We start from the raw sequence: 25,786 nt of genomic DNA, 5'->3' as shown, positions 1-25,786 counted from the left end.
AATATCAAAATTTTCACTAATTTTAATTTTTCTTTTATAAATTAAGTGAGATAGGTAAAAGAAAGAAAAAAAAAGAGAAATATAAGAAGAAGAATGAGAAGGAGTGAGAGGCAATTATAATAGCAAAAGGGAAGACAAATAGCTAAAAACAATGATGCAACGACTATATTATGATAATGGTGCAACCATGGTGTAGCAGCAGAGGCCATGACATTAGCATAGGTGAGGGTGGAGATGGAGGAGAAAAAGAAGAAGAAAAAGAAAGAGAAAAAGAAGAAGAAAAAGAAAGAGAAAAAGAAAAAAGGAAAAGGAAGAAGAGGAACTAAGAGTGATAACTGACGCAGTTTTGCCGGTGGCAGAGGAAGAAGAAAAAGTGAGAGAAGAGAGAAAAAAAAAAAGACACGATTATAATATTTAGCGACAAATTTTGTGGATAGCTAAAATAATCTGTCAATAATTATACTAATAAATGATTATTGATAATTTTTTTATCAGTAATTGATAAATATTTATTAATTAATTTGTAATCATTAATATATATATTTTAATAAAATTTGTCAACTAAATTTTATTTAAAAATTTTGAAAAAGTTATGAGAAATATTTATAATTCAGGTTGCTCAGAAGTTGATGTCATCAATTTATTTATTAACCATGATCAATGATTTCATTTAAATATTAATTAAAATTTAATTTTATGACGCTATTTATTTTTTATAATAAAGTTATTGATGAAAAAATATTAGCAATTGAACTTGTTTAATTTAATTTTATAAATATGTTTTAATTTAAATTTATAAAATTAAGCTTATTTTTAGAGAGATGGTTTTTTTAATGGTAATTTATTTGTTGAATTTATTTCTCATTTATTTGATTTTTTTTTAGAAAAAAACCCACTTCTATTAATACACAATTTAATTTCAATTATATTGAGAATCTAAAAGAAATAACTGTTTAGATTAAAAAGAAATATTTGTAGGGATGTCAAATGGGTGTAGTGCGAGGAATAGGTTATATGGAACGGACATCATAGATTGGATCCATAATCCATTATTATCTCCATTTCTATAAAACAAGTTTCTTTTGAAGGATTTAAACAATTAAATATTCGATTGAATTTTATATTTTATTTCATTTTCACCGACTGTTCTATTTTTCATTTTCATTCTTTTTTATTCTTTTATCGTAAGTCAACGTCCATCGATGATATTTCGAACATGTTCCTTTGTATAGATGGTAGGTCTGAGATCCCACATGCTGCATAAATCTTGGGAACTACTTTTACCATTCTCGAATCAATTAGTTTAGAGTTCAATAATATAGTTTATAAATTATCGCAAATTTAAGTGTGAATTTAAATTAAAAATATTCATAAATATATTTTAGTTTGAAAATGCTAACCTCTTATATGAATTCATCTAAATCTCACAGCTTTCTGAATTTTTTTTAATGGTTGTATCTTTATGGTCCATCACAAGAACACCACCTCTTGGAGAGTGTTCTCATAACATAAGTTCAAAGATCACCAATTCATATATTATCATAAAATATCGATAGTACACTCACAATATATAACACATGTTCATCTTCTCTGCACTTGCTGATTCGCTTGCTTAATTCACTGATATCTTGACAATGATTTGCAACTCTAGATCTGCGAAACTTGCAAGAGACATCTAAGAAGAAGGGTCATAATGACTCCTACTAAGCTGGGCATGGTTGTTGATGTTCTGAGAATCTGCAATCATAGAGGAAACGGCTGCTTCTAAGGCTGCCCTAAGAGAAGGATCCCTAGTGATGGCAGCACTAAGAACATCGACCAAGGAAAGGTCTTTCTCTGAAGGTAATCCTTCGTACTTGTGAGGGTAGGCATTGATTGAAAGAGGGAAAGTTTGAGAATGGTTTGAAGTTGGGAATTTGAGGTAGTTCTTAGTGGGCTGGGTTAAGTCAAGTGTTACAGTGGGACAAGATGATGCAGATGGATAGTAGGTAGAAGCTGAACTGGTGGTCGAGCCAGAAAGGAACATGGTGAGTGCTGCTGATGTTGTGGAAGCCATGGATCTGGCTGGTGGAGGGAGTGAATGATTATGAGTCCCCTCGTAGGTTGTGATCACAACACTTTCATCGGAAGCACACCTTTGAACCTGTTTCCAAGTAAATAACAACGTTGGACAATGAAAATGCATGTATTTGGTAGCAAATAAGAAGGTAATATATTCAAATCTTAATCAGAATGTAAACCTGTTTGCGAACTGGACATGATGTTCCCATGTTGCAACGATAGTAGGCCCGTGGACAAGGGTTACCCTTTGATATCTTTTGTCCATATTTTCTCCATTGACACCCATCACCCTTCTAACAATAACATGTCAATGCATAGTTATATACATATATCTATATATGCTTTATTCAATGTCATATTTTATTTTTATTGGTTGCATCAAATTTTTATAAAACTTAAAATAAAAATTAAATTTTAGCTCTTTGGGTTAATTGGAGATAATGAAATCACCCTTACTCACTTCATGGCTTTAAAAGTAAATTAATATCAGCAATAGATCAATGCCTTTTTTTATTTACCTTTTCTTTTTTCTTGTTGAGAACCGAAAAACTAGCATGATTGTTGAGCTTTTGATCAAGTTAATTTTTAGTTTCTCCCATGAAAATTAAGTCATATATATGTTAATTAGGACATTTTGGATGGAGTTGCTTTCCACATTTAAAAAATATAAAATATGAATGTAATTAATTATCTTTCTTAAACAACCCACACTTAATTTTGCTTCAATAAAACAAATCTATAGACAAAAATTAAAATAACTCTTCATTTTCTATATTTTTCTTTTATCTTGATTTTATATTATTGAGAGACAGTAATGATGAAAACATCTTATCACAATGAAGAATATTGAAGGTTTTGTCAGGTCTATTGACGAGAAGTTCATTGAGGAGACATAAACACCAATGAGATAACTTTTTATCCAATGTTATGGATTAATGAGTCTTTCACTTTTATATATTGTTCTACTTTCTTTTTTCTATCTAATGTGGGATTTAGACTCACATTTGGATTTTCAACAATCTCTCCCTCAAGAGTGAGTCCCTTCCACGCCCAACCATATAACGGATTGACACTATGGATCTTTCACCTTTATATATTGTTTTACTTTCTCATTTTTATCCAATGTAGGACTTAGACTCACAATTGGATTCTAATAATCTCTCCTTCAAGAGTGAGTCCCTTCTACATAGATACACTTTCCCACAGATACATTCCCAACCACTCACACTTGAATTTCCAATAGAATTTAACTAAACTAAACAGGAATTTAATCATTGCATTTGAAATGAAAAGTGTTATGTTGAATGATCAACAAAAATGCAACATGGTTGTCGGCAATTTTCTTTCCAATAATTTTTAATATTTGCCTTCAAAAAAGTTGTAACATTATCCCATGTTTTAAATTTATATATTATAAATGAATTACACTTAGCCTGTCTAAAGTAAAAGAGTATGAATTAAGAAGAAAATACATTAAATTTTAATATAATTATAATAAGAGTTAAATATATTTTTAATTTTTTAAGTTTCAGTAAAAATTGAAATTAGTCCATTTTTAAAATTTTAGACTAATTTAATCCCCATTTTTAGAAGAACGTAAATTTTATTAATTTTTTTTTAGGTTTCAAATGCATTTTTCAATTAATATTGAAGAAAAAAAATTTGTCAAACAATGTAAACAACTCAAATGCTATTATGAAATACATTTCAAACATTAAATAAACTTAATAAAATTTGGTTAAAATGACTAAATTTATACATTACAAAGTTGAGAAACTAAATTTGGTTAAAGTTTCAAAAAATGACTAATTCTAATTTTCACTTAAAGTTAAAGGATAAAAAATATTTAATTATTCTAATAAAAATCAACAAATTTATTATTGGTGGTGATTTTATTGAATCAAAATAAAAATATTATTTTAATTTTTTAATACATATTCTTTTTTCTAAAAATAAAGATAAAAAGAAGGAGAACATGTTATAAGAATGTTCTCTCTCTCGTGAGTGAAAACCAATTATTTAAAAAAAAAAGACTTTTTAATTTAATTTAATAATTTTTTATTTTATATTTATAAATATTTTTAAATACAAAAGAAATTTTACTTTCCTTTTAAAGGATTTTTTCTCGTTAAATTTAGACTCTAACAATTACTCATCTGAAACCATGTTAAAAGATAAACTTTAAATTTAATCTAATCTAATATTATAAAAGTAGTTTGTAAACCGAATAAGATTAATTATTAAAAAAAAATAAAACTTATTAATACAGTACTTTATAAAAGATACATTTTAATAATTTTGTAATTATATTCATAAATACTATTTTTTTTAACTTAGATATAAAAAGGAGAATAAATATTATGTCATGTTAAAAAGTAGATTTTAAATTTAACTTCACAGAATTGTATTATAAGATAAAATTTGCATTCATTTATATATTTTAAATTGATTATACTCATTTGTATATTTTAAATTGATTATAGTCATGTAAGATTTACAAATGTTGATTTATGTTTCTCAATACACCTCTTCTAATCAATTATCCCAATCTTTTCATGTTACATTCGGATGAAATCAATGCATAAAATGATAGATTTTATGAGAATTAGCAATCAAATTTATAAAATAAAATTCTACAAAAATAAGATAGAAATGCATACATACCAAAGATTCTGATGACGGTGCTCTTACAGATACTCTAGCTTTCTTGCAAGAAGCCTCAAATGCCTGATCTTCTATGATTTTTGCTTCTTCTGGTGTTACTTGGTTATTCATTTTAGCTTCAACATCGTAATTATATATATATTTCAGGTTTTTGCCTTTGTTCAACACAAGTAATTAATACTTTCTGAAGGGTACCTTACCAGTGTGTAAGAACAGCCATGGCTTCTTCACGTCATCTTGCCTGCTATCCTTCTAGAGACATAGAAAAAATGGTTTATGGTTTTAATCAATTTCTTTTAAAATGAGCTAGAAGAGTATACAAATTTTAATTAACTATTGATATGTATTTGGAGATTAATCGATCAATAATACATGTGATGTTAATAATTAGAAAGAAGAACTTAATTTATGTTACCTATGAATATATTTTGTGCTGCTGCTAGTCTTATTAGTCCTATGGTTTTGAGTGAGCAAACAGTTATGTAATTAATTTTCATAACAAAACGAAGTATCAGTCAAATAAGCATATATTAAATAAATTCATAGTCAAACTTGCCTGCATGTCCTCATGATTCGGAGACGAAGAGAGTTTCTTTTGCTGCATCACCAATAATAACTGATTCTGAAGAGCAGCGTAGTGTTCACTGATCTCATGAAGCATCGACCTTAAATTTTGATTCTCCTTCTTCACCTCCTCCAGCTCAACTTGCAACAATCCCAGCTAAAAACCAGTCAAGGAAAAGACCCAACACAGGGAGCATCAGTCAAAAAATTCATGCAGTTTTTGCAGATCGATTTAACTCGTCAAAGATTACCCACTTGGTTCAGAGGATCTTGCTCAAGATTTTGGGGAAGCTCCGAGTTATTGAGACTCAAACCGAGAAGAGTAGATCCTAGCTGCACAATTCACAAACATGGTATATATATACTCGTGTAATTAAGATCATGATAATTTAGCTTTCAAAACAAATTATCAGCTAATATAAATTAATTATATCTTGAATATAAATGAAAACAGAAAAAAAAAAGATGTAAAGAATAGGTAGAGATAAAGGTGAAGTGCAAGAAAAAAATAGGTAATTAACTTACAGTGTTTCTAATGGATGGTTCCTGAGTCCAGTTGAGTGCATCTGTGCTACTAACACATGCCTTTTTCTGATCTTGCAGCAAATTTTTGAATGCAACTTTGTCCTCCATTTATATCAGATATGCATATATAGCTGCTGTTTCTGGGTTGTTATGGTTTCAGTTGCAGATATCAGTATTGGAATCTCAGTTATGAAGCAAAGATTGATATACAGTCGATGCAACCTCCGTGTGTGTGTGTCTATATATATATATATAAACTAAGACTCCCTCTTTCTGGTCACCATAGTCTTTGTTAAGTATGAAAGTCTGCTTATTATATCAGAGAATTTTTCCACATAAAATATACAAGTGACCTTGTCTAAGTGGTGGGGAGAAAAGATAGTGACACTTTTCTTTGATTTAATTTCTAAAATCAACTTTTGTAATAACTATCTTAAAAGTTATATCGAAGATGGTATTTTATTGTTTTACAATATCATTTTTTAAAGCAAACGTGAAAAAACTTGGTGTGAAAATGTGAGATACGGTCACCATATTACCATTAAATAAATTAATATTTTTTGAAAAATTATTTATTATTTACTTGTGCACCTTTTTTGTGTTGTTATACAGATAATATTTCTCTGGCTAATACTTTTTCTATATATATATATATATATATATATAAGATTTCCATAGCTTACGATATTATCGATTATTTTCTGAAAAATTAAAGTTGTCTCCACTAGACAAGGGGACTATTATTGGCATGCCAATGGATTTCTTGCTATATTTTTTCTTCCCAAATACGTGTTATTTTTATTTTTATTTTTGTAATTTATAGTAGGCAAGCGGTTTTATTATTTCATTGAGTAAGAATGGTGGTAATTCGAACAAAGAGTTAGGAAAATATTCATCAATAAAACTTAAATTAATATAAAATAAAATTACTTTTCATTCAAAATTTTAAGATAAATTAGAGTTTTTCAGTTATATATACTGTTAACGTATTATTATTTTAAAAAGGTAAGAATTTTAGTTATACAATGAATTAGTATAAAATAAATACTTAATTAATTTAAGTGTATTTTATTTTAAACTAAATTTCTAATAAAAGGTTTTATTATTGAGTATATGAAAATTTGATATTTTTCAATTGAATTATTATTACTATATTTATCTATTAATTAGGCTAGCTTAACTTATATGTCACTAATTTTAACATAGTAAAATAAAAGTTTTAATAGATACTTTCATTTAAATTTATGAAAGACTTAGACTTTAATTAAGTTGTTTTGTTTGATTTTTCATATCAAGACAGTTAAACAATGACAATAGAATGGAAAATGAGTCACATTACTTTGAATAGTCACCAAATCTAACGAAAAAAAAAATGTAAAAAAGTTAAATGTTCAACTGTGCACAAAAATTCTCGGCAGAGATTTAATTAAGAACATTCAATCTTATGATACACTTTAAACTTAATTAACGCTATAGTAAAAGTATGTGAAAAGAATAATTTACAAATGCAAAAAAATTAGAAAAAAATAAAGATGGAGTCATGTGAAGTCAATCGTCCGACCAAAAAGAATAGATTAGAATAATCTCTTTCATCTGACATAACTCGTCTCGTCTAGTCCGATAATCTGACATTATTAAAAGGAGTTAAATGTAAGAACTCATTTGTCGAGTTCGGTAGTCCAGTCTGACAGCTTGATAGTTCAACATCATTAAAAAAAATACCTAAGTGTAAGAAACTCAGTCTCGACCTGGCCAACAATTACATCTGAATCTGCTTTCAGTATTGATTCAAGGATTTTGAATAAGTATAAAAGTCATTTATTTCCAAAGAATGTTGAAGCAATAATTTGTACTTCCACTTGGAAGCATGAATTTTGTGATTTTGATGATGATGTTGGTGAATGTGGAAGAGAAGAGGAGGGGAATTCTTCTAATGTTAAATCTAATAACCCTGAAAAGGAAAATGATAAATATTGAATGAAGAAATGATGATGAAACTGATTGTTAATTTTTAAATTTTTAATATTATAATGATTGAATGATTGTGTGAACAAAAATTATTTAATGTATGAATATATGTTATAAAAAATTCAACTACAGACATAAATGTTATATTCAAATAAGTAATAAATTATTCAAATGTAGTCTGACATCAGTCTGAAAACCCTTACAGTGCGACAGTCAACATAAATCCATTTCAGCCTGACAGATTGGCCAATTCGTCAACTAACAGGCCAACAATTTAACGAATTAGATTGTAAAAGTCAATTAGTTATTAAGTAATAATATAATTTAACCTGGTCTATTTTTAGCGGTCGAGATGACTCAATTTATCACCCTTTAGGAAATTGGTGTGGTGGTGTATTTTTCTTTGAATTCTTGGTAGTGAGAGAGAATGGCCGAAAATGGTGCGTTGTACTTAAAACGCGTTCCCTTCATTTGTGCTAATTAGAAGATCCATATTTATGTGATTTTGGATAGTTGAGGCATTGAATACATTAAATGTGTTTAGATTTAAGTACAAGTAGAAATGAAGTTGAGTCAACGAAAGAAGCACCCTCCATGACGACAAAATGAAAGGCGAAAATTTGGTCGGTTTTCCTTCATGCAGGGGAAATCACAATAATAATAAACACCAAACAACACAATCTTAAATGCTGCGTCACTAGCCTTAGTGTGATAATGGTTCGATTCGGTTCATGTTTTTATTAAAAATTCATTTGAATGAGATATAAAAGTTAAATGTATTTAACTTTTCGGAATTATTTTATAATATATTTATTTTCCAAGAGGGGTTTTTTTTTAGGGGGAGATGTTGTCGGTATATACATCTCAAGATTTATGTTTTTCTTTCATATATAATATTTAATTTTGTTATTTTTATTTAATATAAAACCTAAACTCATTCTTAAATTATTTTAATATTATACATTCATAAATAAAGGCATATGGTCAAGGTGTGTCACGTAATATAGTAATTTAAAACATAAATGTAGGTTAAGGAGAGAATGAAAGAAGACAAGAGGTTGAGAGAGTGAGAATTTTCAAAAGATAACCCCGAACAACAAGAGGTTGCAAGTCAGCATTTTTGTTGTTCGGAGTGAAATTTATAACAATTTAGTAATTAAAACTATTCAAACAAATACATTTAAAACAAAAGATCAAAGGATATATATACATTATTATATATTTTATTTTGAAATTTTATAATAATTGTATATTTATTTAATAATATTTTAACTTCAAATTCATTGAAATAATATTATTAATAAAAGTAACTGCGATCAAAGTATTATATATTTTGAAATTTAAAACTTTTTTATTATTTTTTTTAAAAGTGTTTTAAAAAGTTGAAAAATTAAAATATATTTAAATCGTCCTTCATCTCAATTCTTAAATAACGTGAAACTAATGATTATAACGAAACAAACAAGTCTTGATATAAGGAAAATGTGAATTCATTTTTTGAACCACTTTCTCATTCCTCCAATTGAGATTAAGGAAACAAATATAGTTTGGAATGTTGTTTTTGTTTTTATACTATATCAATATTTTAATTCCAAATTCATCGAGATAATATTATTAAGGATTAAATATGTTTTTTATCTTTTAGTGAAAATTGGAATTAGTCCCTCTTCAAAACTTTGGACTAATTTAGTCCCTAAACTTTAGAAACGTGTGAATTAGTCTTTTTAATTAAATTTTGTTAATTTTATTTGATGTTTCAAACACATTTTTCAGTTAACATTGAAGCAAAAATGTGTCAAATGGTATAAACAACTCAAATGATATCATGTAACGCACTTGAAACATCAAATAAACCTAACAAAATTTAGTTAAAAGGACTAAATTCACACATTTTTAAAGTTTGGGGACTAAATTAGGCCAAAGTTTTGAAGATGGACTAACTTCAAATTTCACTAAAAGTTAAGGGATGAAAAACCTATTTAACCCTATTATTAATATCATTAACCATATTTAAAAGATTTATGCTTTAAAACCTAAAATCTCTGTATCTCAAAAATTATCTTTAACCTCTTTATATCAAATACTGTTATCACTAGTTATGTTTGTCTTTGAATATATAAGTGATTTAAATATCGTCTTATGATTTCAAAAGCTACATTAATTAAAAGAAAATTAATGTGTAACTTTTATTTTTTTAAAATTGAAAATTCCTTAAAAGGAAAACTTGATAATATATTCCATTATTTTTCATTCTCTTTGCTTGTTCAACCAAAGACATGGAGCCCATCAATTATTAGAGTATGGGTCGTGAAACTCGATTTCAATATACATCATGTACAATAAATACAATTCCACCTAACTTCATCAATCCTCATAAATTTATTTTTAAATGTTGAAAGAGATTATATTGTTGGGAATTCAAGTGTAAGTGTAAATGCCATATTGGATAAAAATGAGAAAGTAGAGTAGTATATAAAGGTGAGAGACTCATTACCTTAAGGTTTTGTGTAAAGAGTGGTGTCGATCCCTTATATAATTGGTTTAGATGTTATTAGTGTTTGTGTAACACACATGAACCTCCTCCTCCTCCTCGATAGACCCAACATATATGTACTTATATATAAGTAATCTTATTTTATTTTTAGTTAGTATAAAATCTTTAATAAAATGTTTTTATATTAAAATATGGAAGTTAACAAATTTTATTAAAATAAATCTTAATATTATATTAAGAATAAAAGTTAACAATAATTTAATTTTATAAATTCAACTCATAAAATAAAATTTGTATTCACGAATATATATGGTTTAATTTAACTTTATTTGAAGTCAATGCTCCACCAGTCCAACTTGATACAAATAAATCTTTTTCTTGTTTGAATTTTGTTTATTAACGACCGAGAACTTTGTTTTCTCCGAAAACATTATTTGATTTTATATGTTAGTTCTCCAACAAATCGACAAGAAAAGCAGCAGATGGAAAATATTTATTCACCAAATATAAATCTCGTAAATAGATTTTATTATAAAAAAGAAAGTCAATAACTCTTCCTTACAAACAGACATTCTAGGTTTTTATTTATTCAGAAGAAAGAATAAAGCATATAATCCCACGGTGTCCTTATCAATATACGTATGTATATATGATCGGATAAGAAAAAGAAGAAAGGGTGAAAATTCATTTGAAAATGCCACTGTTCAACGTTCAAGTTTCAATTTTTGTAATCTTCAACCTATTTAAATATGAAATATTAGATTTAGGGATAATATCGGAGGAAGATTAATCAGAAGAAATCCAATATACTGAATAAAAAATTATATTTTTATACACACAAACTTTTTATATTTATAAATTTTTTTACTGCTTTTATAAAAATAGAAAAAAGTTATTTCTTTAGATTATTTTAGTCTACGTTAGATAAATGTGAATGCGTATTACTAAATATTACGGAGAGAATCATTAAGAAGACTTGGGAAATCATTCTTTGCGCGTCGTCATCCCGTGTTAGATGAAAATTTTGACCACCAAATTTTTGAATCACTTTGACTTTCCGAGTGATAAACATCACCCCCAGGGAAAAACTTGTGTACTCACATCATTACATAAACACAATAGTACACCTAAATCAACATTAAAAAAATTTCACTATTTTCTAACTAAAATATATTTATCAACTTGTGTTTCATTTGAATTTTAATACAAACATAAATATCATACGTTAATTTACCCATAAAGTTTACCTGAGAGAAACGACGGACACTTGAACGTGGCGTATCTGGTAAGGAATATAACGTCTTGCGTTCCCTTCAAAATATTAAAAAGCAGTGGTTATTCACCTCAATTTCTATTATATATATATATTGGGTCAAAGCAGCAAATGGTGAATTATTTCAATTATATGATTATTAATAATTATAATGAGGGGAAGGTTGCAATCTGTGATTTTGAGTGGGGAGAGCGTGTTTGTAAAAAGTAGGATGAAACATGAACAGAGGTTGAATTCAACGAACAAAGGAAGAGTCTTGGTTGTCTGTTTTGTATTGAGGAATAAAAGAAAAAAGACAGTAAACGAATTGTATAATAGCGGGAAGGAAGCAAGACGACAGAGAGAGGAACAGACTAAAGTTGAAGAATCGGGTTGTGTTGTTTGGCTTGTGGTGTGGGGCATTGGGTTTACTCCTTCAAAGTGAAAAGGACCAAAAAAGAGTTGCTTCAAAGTCATAGAAGCAATAGAAGAAACAAAGAAACAATATCATGGTAAAGAAAAGCGGCGTCGCCAACTGACCGATTCAACCAAAAATATCTTGACTGCATAGTTCAATAACGATCCTTTCAAAATATTTTAACATCATTTACGTGTTATTTAATGATTAATCTAAAATTACTTCATAATCAATAATAATAATCAATATAAATCAATCACCACAAAATAATACGTAACATTAAATAATACGTAATATTAAAATCTTATCAAAGTATGATTATTTTTTAATAAACCTCCTGTATCATTGCTGGTAATTTAGTTTAGCTTTTGCATTTTTTTTCTTCTTTGCATTGACCAGGCTAACACCGCAATAACCGCTCAACTTTTCTACAAACTCTCTTCATCATTACCTTTCATCTATATTCAACTTCCCTTGACATTAATTAGCTCACTGCTCTGCCTAACAACACGACAAAATCTATGCCTTCAACTCTTGGGAACTCTCTCACAAACTTCACCCACTAACTCTCTACACTCAATTCATCTAGTTAGATCCAAACTTACACTTAGGATATCTTTCACACAACCTTTCTTTCACATTATAACTTACAAATTAAAGTTAAAAATTGTTTGTCATTTTTTTTAATTTCATAATAAAAAATAGTTGAAAACTTTGATTTTGTTTAAATGTCTAATTTTGTCTAACGGAAAAGAATATTTACAAAAATAAAACATTAAATTGGGTAAAATTATTTCAATGATAATGAAAATGTTAAAATTATATTTTTTAAACTTTTAATTCTAAAAATGAAAAACTTTATTTATGAATAAATTATTTAGGCGATTTGAAAATTATATATATTATAAATTAATCAAAGAAATTTAAATATAAACTATGGTGATTATTTAACTTATTGTATATTGTCTTTAATAAAAATTTATACCGCACTGTTGTTCTCTAAAACTTCTAGTTTTATTTAAAGGAGATTCTTGTTCTTTCATTGATGATACACTGATTACTTTTTCCATTAATAATGTTTCTTAGGATACTTATGTTGTTCCATGGTAAACATTAAACATCAGGGTCTAATGTTGATGATTTTGAAGCCTTTTATTTGTCACACTATGTATGTGCTTAGGTTGGAAGGTTGTCTAGTTTGAAAGGGTATGTAATTGTCCTTCCTAGTTCAGCTTTGATGTTTAAGTTAGATATGTTTATTAAAGTCTTAATATGATTTTAAAAATGTATCTTTACATACACTAATATATCATATTTATAGGCCTCATAACAATTAAACTCATTAGTTATTCATTAATACAATATATTTTTAGTCAATAAAATCTGTTAATTATTCATTAATATCGTATATTCATATTTGATACGAGAATTAAACCTATTAATTAACTATTAATGTTTTCCAACGTACTTTCTTTTGTCGACTGATCGGTTACTTCAACCGTCGTCTGCTTGGGGTGAATCATGGACGATTCTCCGTGATCCCAATCGGTACACTCTGTATGTATACTAGAGTATGTTTTAGCACCTCACTCCCTTATCCCATTTAAAAGTTTTATTCTTTGGACAAACTGTGTTGAAAATCCATGGTCTTAGGATGACTCATTGGCTCCAGACTCACATCTTCCTTTCAGGCTCATTTCTTATTTATAAGTCTATAGATAACATGCCTTATTATCATCTTAGCATGAAACTAACTAATTATCTACTTATTCTACTAATTATGGGGTTATCTATCTCATAAACTCCCAAAAGCACTTTTGTTGTAATCAGAGTTCTAACGATTATATTAGAATTTGCAAGTACACAAACCACCCACTTTATTCTACTCGTCCTAACGGAGAACTTACCCTGCAGAAACATTTGCTTCTATTTTCTCTTCTCTGTATTTATAAACCCTTAAGCCTATGTTACCAAGGCATTTTTGAGCATGAAAACGTAGCTTCAGGAAGTATTAAAGCTTGATGTCATAAACAACAATAACATGATAAATAAGGGATATATTATTAGATGATACCATGGTGTGAAGATAAAATTCTTTGACAATGATATAGTCCTTATCTGATGCAGTTCAAATTGTAGCATTTGTATTCAAATGAGTTCAATCCAGTCTCAATAATTTAAATGAAAAATGACAGATCTAATACATTTGGAATTTTGTCTTTGTTTTCTCAAAGACCTCTTCAGCAATCACGGCCTCATTACCATCAGCTCTTTTGATTTCCAGTGTTGCTTTCTGATAGAATCCAGTACCTCGCAGTGCATCTGCAATAAAATCATCAAACCCGATAGCAATTGCTGCCTCAGCCTTTGCACCGTAAACTAATCTCTGTTACAAAAGAATGTTGTAATGAGTTAGCTCTAAACATGATGAATGTTATATAAAGGAAACGCATAGGAAAAGCAGGTATTCCAATTTCCAACCTTAATGCGTGCAAGGTGGATTGCACCGAAGCACATGGGGCAAGGCTCACAGGAAGTAAATATTTCACAGTCTGAAAGTTCTATTTGGTTAAGCTTCGTACATGCCTGTAAAATGAAAACATTGCATTTATTAGTTTTTGTTTATCATTCATTGCACTATGTTTGTTACACATAAAGTACATGAAAGCAAGACATGCAGAGTAATTCAATCACATTTCAGTTGTTCCGGAAGTTAGTGCCTTAACCGCCCTATCCAAAATCTAAATAGAGTCATACCAGCTAACAAATTGTATAATTATAAACCTGTTGTTCCGAAAGCCATGTATGAAATCTAGTAGCATTTTCACACATACATTTAAATTCTTCACAATGCAGCAACATTTTCTCCTAAGACAGAGTTTACTTACTAAAACTAAATCAGACATCAGACCCTAGAGAGTACATAGCCTTGTAACGTATGTACAAAGTATAATCTAGAAAAATCTTTGGGCATCATATCTAAAATTTGAACAAATAATAACAAGGATTTAACCACTTTCCAGAAGGTTTTCACTGAAACTAAGAAACATAGGTTAAATGGTGATGTCTGTTAAATACTAACTTGATTTTGTTCTACATGTATCAGATCTCAAAAACTTGATTTTGGAGCACATTATTATGTCTACCTTTTTTTATTTTGCTTGCATAGATGGAACTGAACATGAGTCCAAAACCCTATTTGACAACTGGAAAATCCAAATCGATCAATTTATACACAGGCATGTTGTCCTAAAAGTAATCTCAATGAGTGTTTGATAATTGTCACCAATGAGATGTGTCCAAGGTTTGAGTGGTATATATCTATAGAAATCTTGCCTGTTATGATTATGATCCATCCTTTCAAGTTTCAACCATTCCGATCAGAGATTGTAAATTCTTAATAAGTAGACCCTTTAGTAAAAATCTTCAATATCCACCAACAAACAAGTAACATTGCATTTAAAAAACACAAGTAAGAGAAACGATATCAATATATTCTTTACTGATTATTATTAGTCTTTTGTTTAAAAAGTGATACATGTTTGAGACAACAAAATCGACATTTTATCAGGGCATATGCATCATGTGCAATGATGAATGCTGTTTGAGACAGAAAAACACAGAATCGTTATCAGCTAAATAAAATATGTTTTCCATGTTGTATAAGGGAATCATTTGCCTAATTAAAATCCAACCTCTCTTATTGCTGTCACCTCAGCATGAGCAGTTGGATCTGTGTTTCTCAGAACCATGTTGTGGCAACTAGCAACTATTTCACCCTTACGAACTATAACAGCACCAAATGGGCCTCCATCTTTACAATCTACCCCATTATATGCTTCTTCAACAGCTTTCGTTACAAATTTGTGGTCTGTATCCTGCACAACTAATTAAGCAACGACCACGCCAAAAGAAAACCAATAAGGGACTAGTACAATATCAAGCAAGCAAAACAAAAACTCCAACTGATCTTTAAAAAAATCACATTGATTTACATAAACAGGCCTAATGTTTGTCCAATGAATGAATACTAAATTCTGGTTTCTTTCTATTGAATGAAATGATAACACATGCATAGGACTCTGACATCTGAAACAAATATAAAACTGACCACGACAAAACATATAGAAATATGAGGTATTAAACGTAGATGCATCAACGAAAGTCAGCCATGGATAACTAATAGAGCAAAATTGAAAGAAGAAATCTGAACTCTGCAAAATAATTACCTTCTTGGTGACCAACAAATGCAGAAGCTACTGAGACAGTCCCATCCTTAGCTTCCAACACTGAAAGAATCAAGAAAAGAAAGAAAACGTAAATAAACACAATGAAGTAAATGAAACATTATGTTCTAAATATACAATACTTGCTCTGTTGTTCAATTGGGTAGGGACTTTAAATTTCCAAGGATGCATATAATCAATCCTATGAAACTTCATATTCCCCTGGTGACTTTACACACTTCATTACTTCTATTACAAAGTCCCAAAAGAATTCAAGGCTCTGCAAATATCATCAACACAACCAAAAAATGTAGCATGCACATATTGCACAAAGATTCAAAAATCAATGCAAATAACAAAAACATGAAAAGGGTAAGCAAGAAAAACCCATAATCATACAAGCTCCACACCCTCCAACAAATAATAGGAATCTGGAAAAACTAAATCATGTACTTGACATAGAAAAAAGAGTAAAAAAAATGAGTACGATAAGAAACAGGGTACACACCGTTAATTTCCTCCATGACAGGAGCGGTCGATTAACAAAGAACTTGTCGGAGAAAAAAAAAGAAAATTATTGTTTGAAGGAGGGGAAAGAATGGTAATCGAGAAAACAGAATATGCTGAGTACCTAAATAAAACAGAGGACATGTAAATTTAATGCAACTCTTATCATTAAAATAACATAAATGGGTTAATTAATACATTCCAAAAAACAGATTGAGCACCATGATTTGGTGGCATGGAATTAATAAATAAATATTGAAAAAAAAGGAAAGTAGAAGATGCATGAATACCGTATGATGTGATTGATGTATCTCTGTCATAACGGGTTACACTCATTTCATATCGTTGTTTTACGACTTTGTCCTATGCATGCATGTAATTAATCAAAATTTTCCAACAACTCTAATTAATCACCAATCACATGGGATTACATTTTTTATTCGTTCTATATAAGCTGTGATTTGATTTACTAATATCCTTTATTTTATACGTTGTTCTTTTAAAATATTTATTACCTTATTGTTTCTAATATCCCTTATTTTACCTGTTTACACATTAAATAAAATTACAGCTAAAATCATTGTTGGACTTAACTAAAATTTTACAATAATCATTAAATATGAGGAACTTTGTGATTAATAATAATAAGGACAATGGTTAGTATATTTACATTAGAATAAAAAATCTGATATTATCGTCTATGTTACTCGTGTGTCTAGGTAACTTAGGTGTTGGTGAGATAGATTTTGTATGTGTTGTTTTCTAGACAAATTTATGTGTAGTCATAGCATTTCTGATAATGGATGTTTGTCTTTGTATGTTTGCATGAGAAGTCTAAGGAAGGAAACTTTCATTGTGCTTGGTTCCTTTCTTGTTCATGTAAATCCTTTTATCCTTTAATTTTCTTTTTGTTATGGTTATTTTATGTAAAGGTATACAATGTTGTAGTTCTAGCACCGCTAGCTGCAACTACTCTTGGACGTTTGTTAAAATAGATTATTGAAACATGTTTCTTGTGAGATTTCGGGGATTCTCTCCTTTCACACTTCAATTCTTTACCTAGAGTGACTGAAAGAGGCCCTAAGAAGCTACTTGGAGTGCTGGGAAGCTCTCTCACTCCTCCTTAGGTCTTCAATCTTCATTAATGGTGATTTTTCCTCTTTTGGATTGAGGAGGAAGATGAGTCATGAATTGGAGATAGAGATGCAAAAGGAAAACATAATTAGAGCATGAAACAACTGCCAAGAACCTTAAGAAAGGATGCGCATCTTCCCTTTAGTTCCAATTTCTTTCTCATCTCTCTAATTTTGTAAAATCTTAAGTTCTCCATCATGGAGAACTTTTCCTATTTGTTGAAATTAGTTGGCAAACATGGAATTCTTATGTATTTTGTGATGTTAATGATATATGATTTTCTCATTCATGTTAGTATTCAATTTCTATGCTTAATGTTTGCTTTGGATTGATCAACCATGCATGAATTATGGTTCTTGATGTATTGGGAATGAAATTGAACTCATAATGGATGGAATTGAGATATTTTTGAATGCATGATAATGAAGTAGATGAATTCTAGTCTTAACAAATTGTAAATACTCACACCAACTGTTTGATTAAAATATCAAAAGGAGTTTCTTGTATTTTTGTACACTTTGATGGTTAATTGAGTTATGAAAGGAAGATTTGTCATGTGTTGCAAAGGTCCCTTGGAAGAGAACGATATTTATCACTTGCTACGCTGTGACCTATGCACTTGTCGTGGTTTTGCAACCAACACAGTTGTGACGAAGTATAGACTCTGAAACATACAATACCTCAATGATGAGTGATTGACCCTAACGATGTCACTTAGAAGACGTACGATCATAGCAAATATAATAATTAGATTTTGTTAATTATCAAATGGGCTCTATTTATATCTTTATATATACTCAAATATAATTTTTTTCTTTATTTCAAAGGGATTATTATTTTATTTCACACTTAGATCCTAATGCTTATTAGACCATTTTGTACCCGACAATAATACTATATTTTGGGTCAAATAAATATAAATACAAATATATAATTCTATTATAATTTAAAAAAAAATTATAAATTAAGTGTTAACCAACAAAATTTAAGTAAAATAAATTAATAATTTTATATTTTAGTTACATCACGATACCAAGAGAATTCTTGATTATTCTCTAACATATTTTATATATATATTTATATATATATATATATATATATTTTTTTGATAATATCGTTCGGAGAAATAACAGCATTCTTGATATTATCTGTTTTGAAACCTTGATATTATCTGTTTTGAAACCTATAGTTTCGTCATAGTTTTATTTTTAAAAGATGTCTCAAAAAGTTGAAAAAGAAGGAGTTTTTGAATTTTAATTAGTCTTGACTTAGGGATAGTAACGAGTCGGATCGGACACGAATAATATCTACTCGCTACCCGATTCGCAACAAAAAAATTCATTTGCTACATGTCCGTTATCTTCGCGGATACCCGTTTAAAAAATACTCATCAATATTTTAAAATTCACGGTTACCCGCGAATATTTAACAAAAAAAATATATTTTATAGATTTTGAAAATAAAATTACAAAAAAATACTTAAAAAATGTATTAAATTAAATTAAAAAATAATTTTAATTAAATTTAATCTGATAAAATATAAATTAATTTTAATTTTAATTAAATTTAACTTAATAAAATATGAATTAGTTTTTTATTTTTATTTTTCCGTCCCGTTTATAAGCGAGTATTAAAATATGCACTACCCATTATCCGCGAGTAAAAAATACCCATGGATATCAACTATCCATTACGAGTTTTATCCATAAATACCCACGAATACGAATATTTTTGTCAACCCTACCTTGACTCTTAAGCGATATTAAACTATTGAGTGTACTAAAACAAACCCCAATCTACACTGAGGGAGTTTTCTCAATCACTGCATCCTTAGTGTACTATATGAAATATACCAGTTTGGCGATCCTGAGAGCAATTCAACCAAAACTCTTAATATTATTGAATCATAGTTCCATCACAATTTTTTTTAAGACATTCCATAAAGTTAAAAAAAGAGAGGTATTAGCCTCAACTCATAAACCATGTTGGACTGAGTATACTAGAACAAGCCTATCAATTAAGCGTTAAAAGATTTTTCCTACATACGATCCTAATGTTTCGATCTCACATCGATTGATTGGTTGCTTGTTTTGATTAATTATATTTATAAACACCATAAAATCTTCTAAGTACACTTCTCAATGTGATCGAGCTCCAACTTTTATGTCCACAATTCTCTTAACCCTTAACAGAGGTGTTACATATATAATATGACACTAATAATATTCTAATTTTTATACAAAGTCACATATATAATTATTATACTACACATATGACTCAAAAAATTAAATTCAAATCCCTAATTAATAACATATTATTTCATAGTTTAACACATTTTATTATGTAAAACAAACATCTGATCTCATTAGAAGCAAATATTATCTTGATATAAGAGACACATCATATTATTATTATTATTATTATTATTATATTTTTGTTTCACCAAACAAACACACAATTATCTTGAACATTATCTTCATAGTGTTTCTCTCCATTAGTGACCCTATCACATGTATACGCTTTCAACATATTCTATACAACCAAACAATTATAAAGTATATACTCTTTTCCATTTTAATTATAAAAATATATAATGATTTTAAAAATATTCTATGCTAATTGCTGTGTAACAGAATATGCTATGTTAAAATTGGCCGGATCAATCACCCCTAAATAGAGAACAATATTATTAATACAGCAAAAATATACATTTTAATTGTAATTGATTAATTAATATTAATATTATAAATTTACAGACCTCGTTTCAAACTTAATATATGATAAATATTCCGTTACACAGCAATTAGCATGTTTGGGATTTTTTTTGAATAAATATTTCTAAAAATTAATCTATCTAAATATGCTAATCTTGTAATCTTCTAATCTTGAAAAGAGATCATAATCGCCTTGGATCAATTGTCACCCAAAGATTACCAAAACGCAATTTTTCGAGGATTATTATATATACTTGTACGGCTAACACTATCCTACTTTTCCCTTTTCCATACGCAAACATTAACAGAATGACCATAAAAAAAATCAAATACATTTAGGATAAGATATATTCCAGATTCTTTAATTTTCGATAAAAACAGAAAAATAGGTCTTTTCTTTTCCATATACTTTAATTTTAAACATTCGTTTTATATAAAAATGGTTTGTAATTTAGGTTTGCGCGTAGTAATCTTTTAAGTAGATTCTACTTAAATTCTCAACCAAGTGATTAACATTTAATCTAATTTATTAGAATCACTTTTATATTCTATTATTGTTTTCTATAACTAAAAAAATGTAATTTATTCCACCTATTTGAAAAGGTAAAAAAATTTCCCCTCCCATCTACCGTCTTAAGTTTCATTTAGAAAAAAATAATCCAATCAATTAAGAAAATATAAAAACTAGAATTATCATTCTTTTAGATAAGCATAATATCAGTGTTGAATATCTATTATCACTTGCTACCACCGCCTCCAATAACCTATCACTTTCAACGTAAAAGTATTAAGATTGATATGGACAAACAGAAAACTCAGATAGTTAAAAAGACACGTATTTTACCTTTATGTTATAAACTTGGAGAAGAAACATAGAAATAAAAGAATGGAAGAATACAAAGACGAAAGAAGAGAGTAATAAAAAAATATTATAAAGCAATGAAATTATGCAACAGAAGATATGATAAATGATTAGATCCGAGAAAGCAAGAACTTTAACAGTGATTAAGGGAAGAGTGCCTTGTATTTGATAAAGTTGAAAGGTGTGTGAGATCTGCTTGAACATCTGTGGCTTGGTTTTAGGATCCCTTAAGAATTAAGATCTGATAAAGTTAGACAGCTTGATGGCACTCTCTTGGGAGAGGAAGCTATAGAAGAAGGTGGGACCTTTATCTTCCACTTCACCACTCACGGTTATGGCTACCTATATATGCCTGTGCATAAAGATCAACAATAAAAATACATATATTATACCATCTAAGGCTGCAAAGGAAGCACACAAACCTTGCTTTCCAATTTTTTTACTTGTAAAAATCTTCCCTTTCTTCTTTATCATGCATCTATACGTACAAAGTACGCGGTCCAACTTTACATGCATGCTTAAGCAACTGCTTTAACTATTATTATTGTAACCATTTCTTAATACTTCTCAGACATAGTTGCATTCCTAGCTAATTAAGTTAAAACAATTTTCCCCTTATTCCATAAATCTGTGTGAACAGAATAATGGGAGAGTTCATGGAGAACTATGTACTCTCCTCTCTTTTGACTGCAATGACAACCAATAATATCATTATATCAGATCCGTAATTATATAATGTTTTTTGCATTACTCAACACCTTCAGTTTTATTCCCAACAAATTATTTAAGATTGTTTTGTTACCGAATGAGAATAACATGGAAATACAATTAACATGCACCATTTTTTCTCTATTTTTCATCGTACCTATCACTTATCAAATACGCTTACTTATCTTTCTTGTATTTTCTCTCTGGGTGTTAAAGATGTTTGCTGTCATCATTTTCCTTGATTTTATAGACACACGAGCCAAGCAAAATTACATCGAAAGAAAGAGTCCTGCTGTAATGTTCTTTTTTCACAACAAAGTAAAAGAATCGAATAAAATTTGAGTTACATACAGTAAAGTGGGTGTATAATTGAGTCTAACCGATACATGTTGAATTCAAATCGGTGGAAAATATTCCATTGAATTGTTCAGACTTGCTATTACCAAATGAGCCGAGAAAAATGAAGAATTAAGGAGAAAAGAAGTAAAAGCTGGGGAAGTTATTATCTGAAGTGATGAGAGAGGTAAAGTGAGCTATATACGTTCGACCGAGTTAGGAGTGGACGCAATAATCAAATTCCGTAGGCATTATTTATATAAGAAAGAAAGGAAGAAGGCATCTTTTGTGTGGAGAAACAAAGTTATAAGATATAGCTAGAAAAGCAAAGTTAGCACTGTGTATATCAGCAAGGGAGAGGACAAGAACGCTTATGCTTTTTTTCAATTTTTACAACCATGATATCCATTCTTATTAGTCATTTCAGGGAATCCTGACCGTCCCTTTTGGCAGTAAAACCTGTGTGTGCAGCTGGTGCTTGCATGTGACTTTCCTGTACCCTATAAATACGGCCACTGCTATTCCAAGCAAAAACACCAACCAGCACACACAGATCAGCAAGAGCTACATCACACTTTGCTAAGTTCTTCGAGTTCATTTCCTTGAAAATCATACTGTGTGTTTGGTGAGTGTTAAGTGAGTTACTCTTGCAAATAAGAAGAAGAAGAAGAAAAAGAAGAAACATATATGGGGGCTAAGAAGTCATCGTCCTTCTCCTTTTGTGGTATTTTCAAGGCTTGTTTCTCAAACAGCAAGGATGATTACTACTATAGCTACGATGATAATAGCAGAAGGCACTTTGCAAGTGATGAGGATAGAGGGCGTTGGGTTGCTGAGCCTGGTATTGACAGGAAAGCATCTGCTTTCATTGCTAGATTCTATGCCTCACGAGTCAGTGACTCTGAGCACCAAATTGCGTCCTGAAACTCAAATAACAAACCCTTTCTTCGTTGCTCTTCATTCATCAAACTAGTGCTTCCTTTAATAACTCACACCAGTTACACTTGGTTCCTACCTCTCTCTATCCCTGCAAATGTAATTCTCACGCACTTTCATTTCCTTTGTGCTGGTTCTCACTCGAGGTGTGGATCCAAACTTACTATAGATAGCTGCTAAAATAATGCGTGTGCTCAGTAATAATGTAAAAACTCATTATACTTTTGTTTTCTCTTCTCTCCATTCGTTGTTATCAAGAATAAAAAAGTAATGTTTCTGGCTACAACTTTCTTTATCATCCTACCTCAGATTAATTTTCTCTAATTTAATATGATTTCGATCTGCATGTTATTCCAGTACTGAGAAAATACATCAAGGGCTTATCTGTGACTGCATTATTCCTGCTTTGGCCATTGATTGCAGCCATTAATTATCTCAAATTTCTCTATTCAAATCATAAAAGAAATATATTAACCAGCTAACTGCGTGAGTCATAATATCCAAGCAAGCACTGAATCATGAGCATATCAGCACAAATTTACACTCGGTTGTTGTTAGTACTTTTAATTTGTGTAGCCCTTCATCGGAAACACATGCTATTAGTCGAGGTTGTCCAGAACTGCTAACCAAATATGAATAAACACACGATGAATTTGAACAAAAATTCATATGTCGGCATAGGTGTCGGGTTAGTTTGATTATAGCAAAATGTATATCCATAAACTTCTGTAACATTGCTGACCTAATTTGTCTTAACCAGTATGTGGAGCAAAGTTGCCAAGAAAATATTCAACGCCACACTCCATAAAAATTCTGGACCATGCATTTCATTCTCTTTCGTCTCTAATTGCTTATGCAATGACAAGTTCAACCACTTAGGGTTAGACGAAATTCGGCTAGAGAGAATCCCATCTACGCTACCAGGTCAATTCTATAAATTAATAATTAAGTGCTACTAATTACTTTTTATAAGTTGAAAAAGTTAAATATATAATGACACTAAATCATTTATAATTTTGATTATCATTCAGATCAATTTGCAGTTCTAGTTTTGTAATTGTAATTAACTAAATGTTGTGACATGATTGAACCTCTGAACTAGATATATGATGAAGGGCTAGATTCTCTTCCTTTGAATAATGGTTCAACTTTTGGCACAACCGTCATTATGTTCTCGTTTATCCAAAATTAGGTGTGATGTAGCAGGATTAGCTTGAAGAATGTGGTGAGCACGTGGTGTATGATGACTTGTTATGGAGTATTGAGGAGCATGTAACGATGGGGTATCCTCTAGAACGATTCTGAAAATTAAGTTAGTAGATATCCAAGGTAGGAGATGAGTGATGATGATGAATGAAAACGTGTGCTTGGCACTTTCAGTTAGGTTTAAATTGTTTTATTAATTAAAAATTCTCTTGCTAAATTAGTTTCTTTAAATGGTATGTAGTATTTTTTGTCACATTCAAAACATAATTTCTTGTTCTAACTTCTTGTATTTTGTCTTCTTCTATCCCTTAAAATGTTTCTTAACTATTTTTTATATTTTTTTAATATAAATATGTTGTGCTTGAAAGTGTAGTTAATTAAGTTTTAAATTAAAAATTAGTTGAAAAAGTCTAAAAATTAATTAGTGACTAAAAGAATTATAAATGTTTAATAGGATTATATACTAAAATACTTAGAAAGAATTCGGAAGAAATGAACTTTAAGTTTGTAATAGTTTAATTTTACACTTCTAATAAAATATATTATGAGATATTTAAAAACATTAATATTAAAAAATGTTAAAATTTTATATATATATATATATATATATATATATATATTAATGGTATACTTTTATTAGTTTGATAAGTATAGTCGTTAGGGATGACAATAGGTCGAGTCGGATACGGATAGTGTCTACCCGTAACCTGATCCGTAAAATGAAAACTTCACCCACAATTCGTATGCTATCTGCATGGATATCCGTTTCAAAAAAATTCACGGATATTTTAAAACTCGCGGATACCCGTAAATATTAAAAAATATATATTTATACATTTTTAAAATAAAATTTAGATAAAATTACAAAATATATATATAATTTAATATTAATTAAATAAAATATAAATTAAATTTTTATTTTTATTTTTATTTTTTGCGGGTAACGGGTACCCGCATGTCAGATAGTATAATATACTCACATCAGATCCGTTTACAAGCGGATATTAAAATATCCACTCCCGCATCCCCGCGGGTAATAAATATCCATGGATACCAACTATCTGTCGAAATTTTATCTTCGAATTTTCTTGTCATCCCTAATAGTGGTTAAATACCTTAAAATCTTATAAGTACAATATTAAAATCATTAGATCATAAAAAATATGTTTAACAATTTGGAAGATACATACAATAAGTGAATATTAAGAATA

At 29.2% G+C, this 25,786-nt stretch overlaps 3 protein-coding genes across 3 annotated transcripts; 1 reads left to right on the top strand and 2 right to left on the bottom strand.

The window, feature by feature from the left end:
- Nucleotides 1–1,509: 1,509 nt before the first annotated feature.
- On the bottom strand, nucleotides 1,510–6,092 carry LOC124838545 (WRKY transcription factor 6-like). The gene is made up of 7 exons (XM_088105374.1): nucleotides 5,815–6,092; nucleotides 5,545–5,622; nucleotides 5,282–5,446; nucleotides 4,926–4,977; nucleotides 4,726–4,841; nucleotides 2,241–2,351; nucleotides 1,510–2,143 (listed from the first exon to the last, which is right to left on the bottom strand). The coding sequence occupies exons 1-7, from the start codon at nucleotides 5,920–5,922 to the stop codon at nucleotides 1,676–1,678; spliced, it is 1,098 nt and encodes a 365-aa protein (XP_087961500.1). The 5' UTR covers nucleotides 5,923–6,092; the 3' UTR covers nucleotides 1,510–1,675.
- A 7,891-nt stretch (nucleotides 6,093–13,983) lies between these two features.
- Nucleotides 13,984–16,884, bottom strand: LOC124838572 (guanosine deaminase-like). The gene is made up of 5 exons (XM_047314206.2): nucleotides 16,681–16,884; nucleotides 16,176–16,235; nucleotides 15,642–15,832; nucleotides 14,428–14,532; nucleotides 13,984–14,332 (listed from the first exon to the last, which is right to left on the bottom strand). Exons 1-5 carry the CDS (start codon nucleotides 16,694–16,696, stop codon nucleotides 14,144–14,146), a joined length of 561 nt encoding a protein of 186 aa, XP_047170162.1. The 5' UTR covers nucleotides 16,697–16,884; the 3' UTR covers nucleotides 13,984–14,143.
- Nucleotides 16,885–22,983: 6,099 nt separating this feature from the next.
- Nucleotides 22,984–23,644, top strand: LOC124838552 (uncharacterized). Its single transcript, XM_047314178.2, has one exon. The coding sequence runs from the start codon at nucleotides 23,121–23,123 to the stop codon at nucleotides 23,355–23,357; it is 237 nt and encodes a 78-aa protein (XP_047170134.1). The 5' UTR covers nucleotides 22,984–23,120; the 3' UTR covers nucleotides 23,358–23,644.
- The last annotated feature ends 2,142 nt before the right edge of the window (nucleotides 23,645–25,786 follow it).

Source organism: Vigna umbellata, chromosome 1 (genome assembly GCF_029865625.1).
Source record: "Vigna umbellata cultivar VRB3 chromosome 1, Vumbellata_1.0, whole genome shotgun sequence".
In the NCBI taxonomy this organism is placed as follows: domain Eukaryota; kingdom Viridiplantae; phylum Streptophyta; class Magnoliopsida; order Fabales; family Fabaceae; genus Vigna; species Vigna umbellata.
This window is presented reverse-complemented; position numbering and strand designations above follow the sequence as displayed.

Bases quoted from the DNA above. Each gene is read 5' to 3' on its own strand.
- LOC124838552 (XM_047314178.2), top strand. From the start codon at position 23,121: ATGGGGGCTAAGAAGTCATCGTCCTTCTCCTTTTGTGGTATTTTCAAG.
- LOC124838545 (XM_088105374.1), bottom strand. From the start codon at position 5,922: ATGGAGGACAAAGTTGCATTCAAAAATTTGCTGCAAGATCAGAAAAAG. The intron at 2,352-4,725 runs GTATGTATGCAT...TATTGTTAGAAG, and splicing joins CACCGTCATCAGAATCTTTG to GGTGATGGGTGTCAATGGAG. The intron at 2,144-2,240 runs GTTTACATTCTG...ACTTGGAAACAG, and splicing joins CATGTCCAGTTCGCAAACAG to GTTCAAAGGTGTGCTTCCGA.
- LOC124838572 (XM_047314206.2), bottom strand. The intron at 15,833-16,175 runs GTAATTATTTTG...TTGCTTAATTAG, and splicing joins ATTTGTTGGTCACCAAGAAG to TTGTGCAGGATACAGACCAC. The intron at 14,533-15,641 runs GTTGGATTTTAA...TTCATTTTACAG, and splicing joins AGGTGACAGCAATAAGAGAG to GCATGTACGAAGCTTAACCA.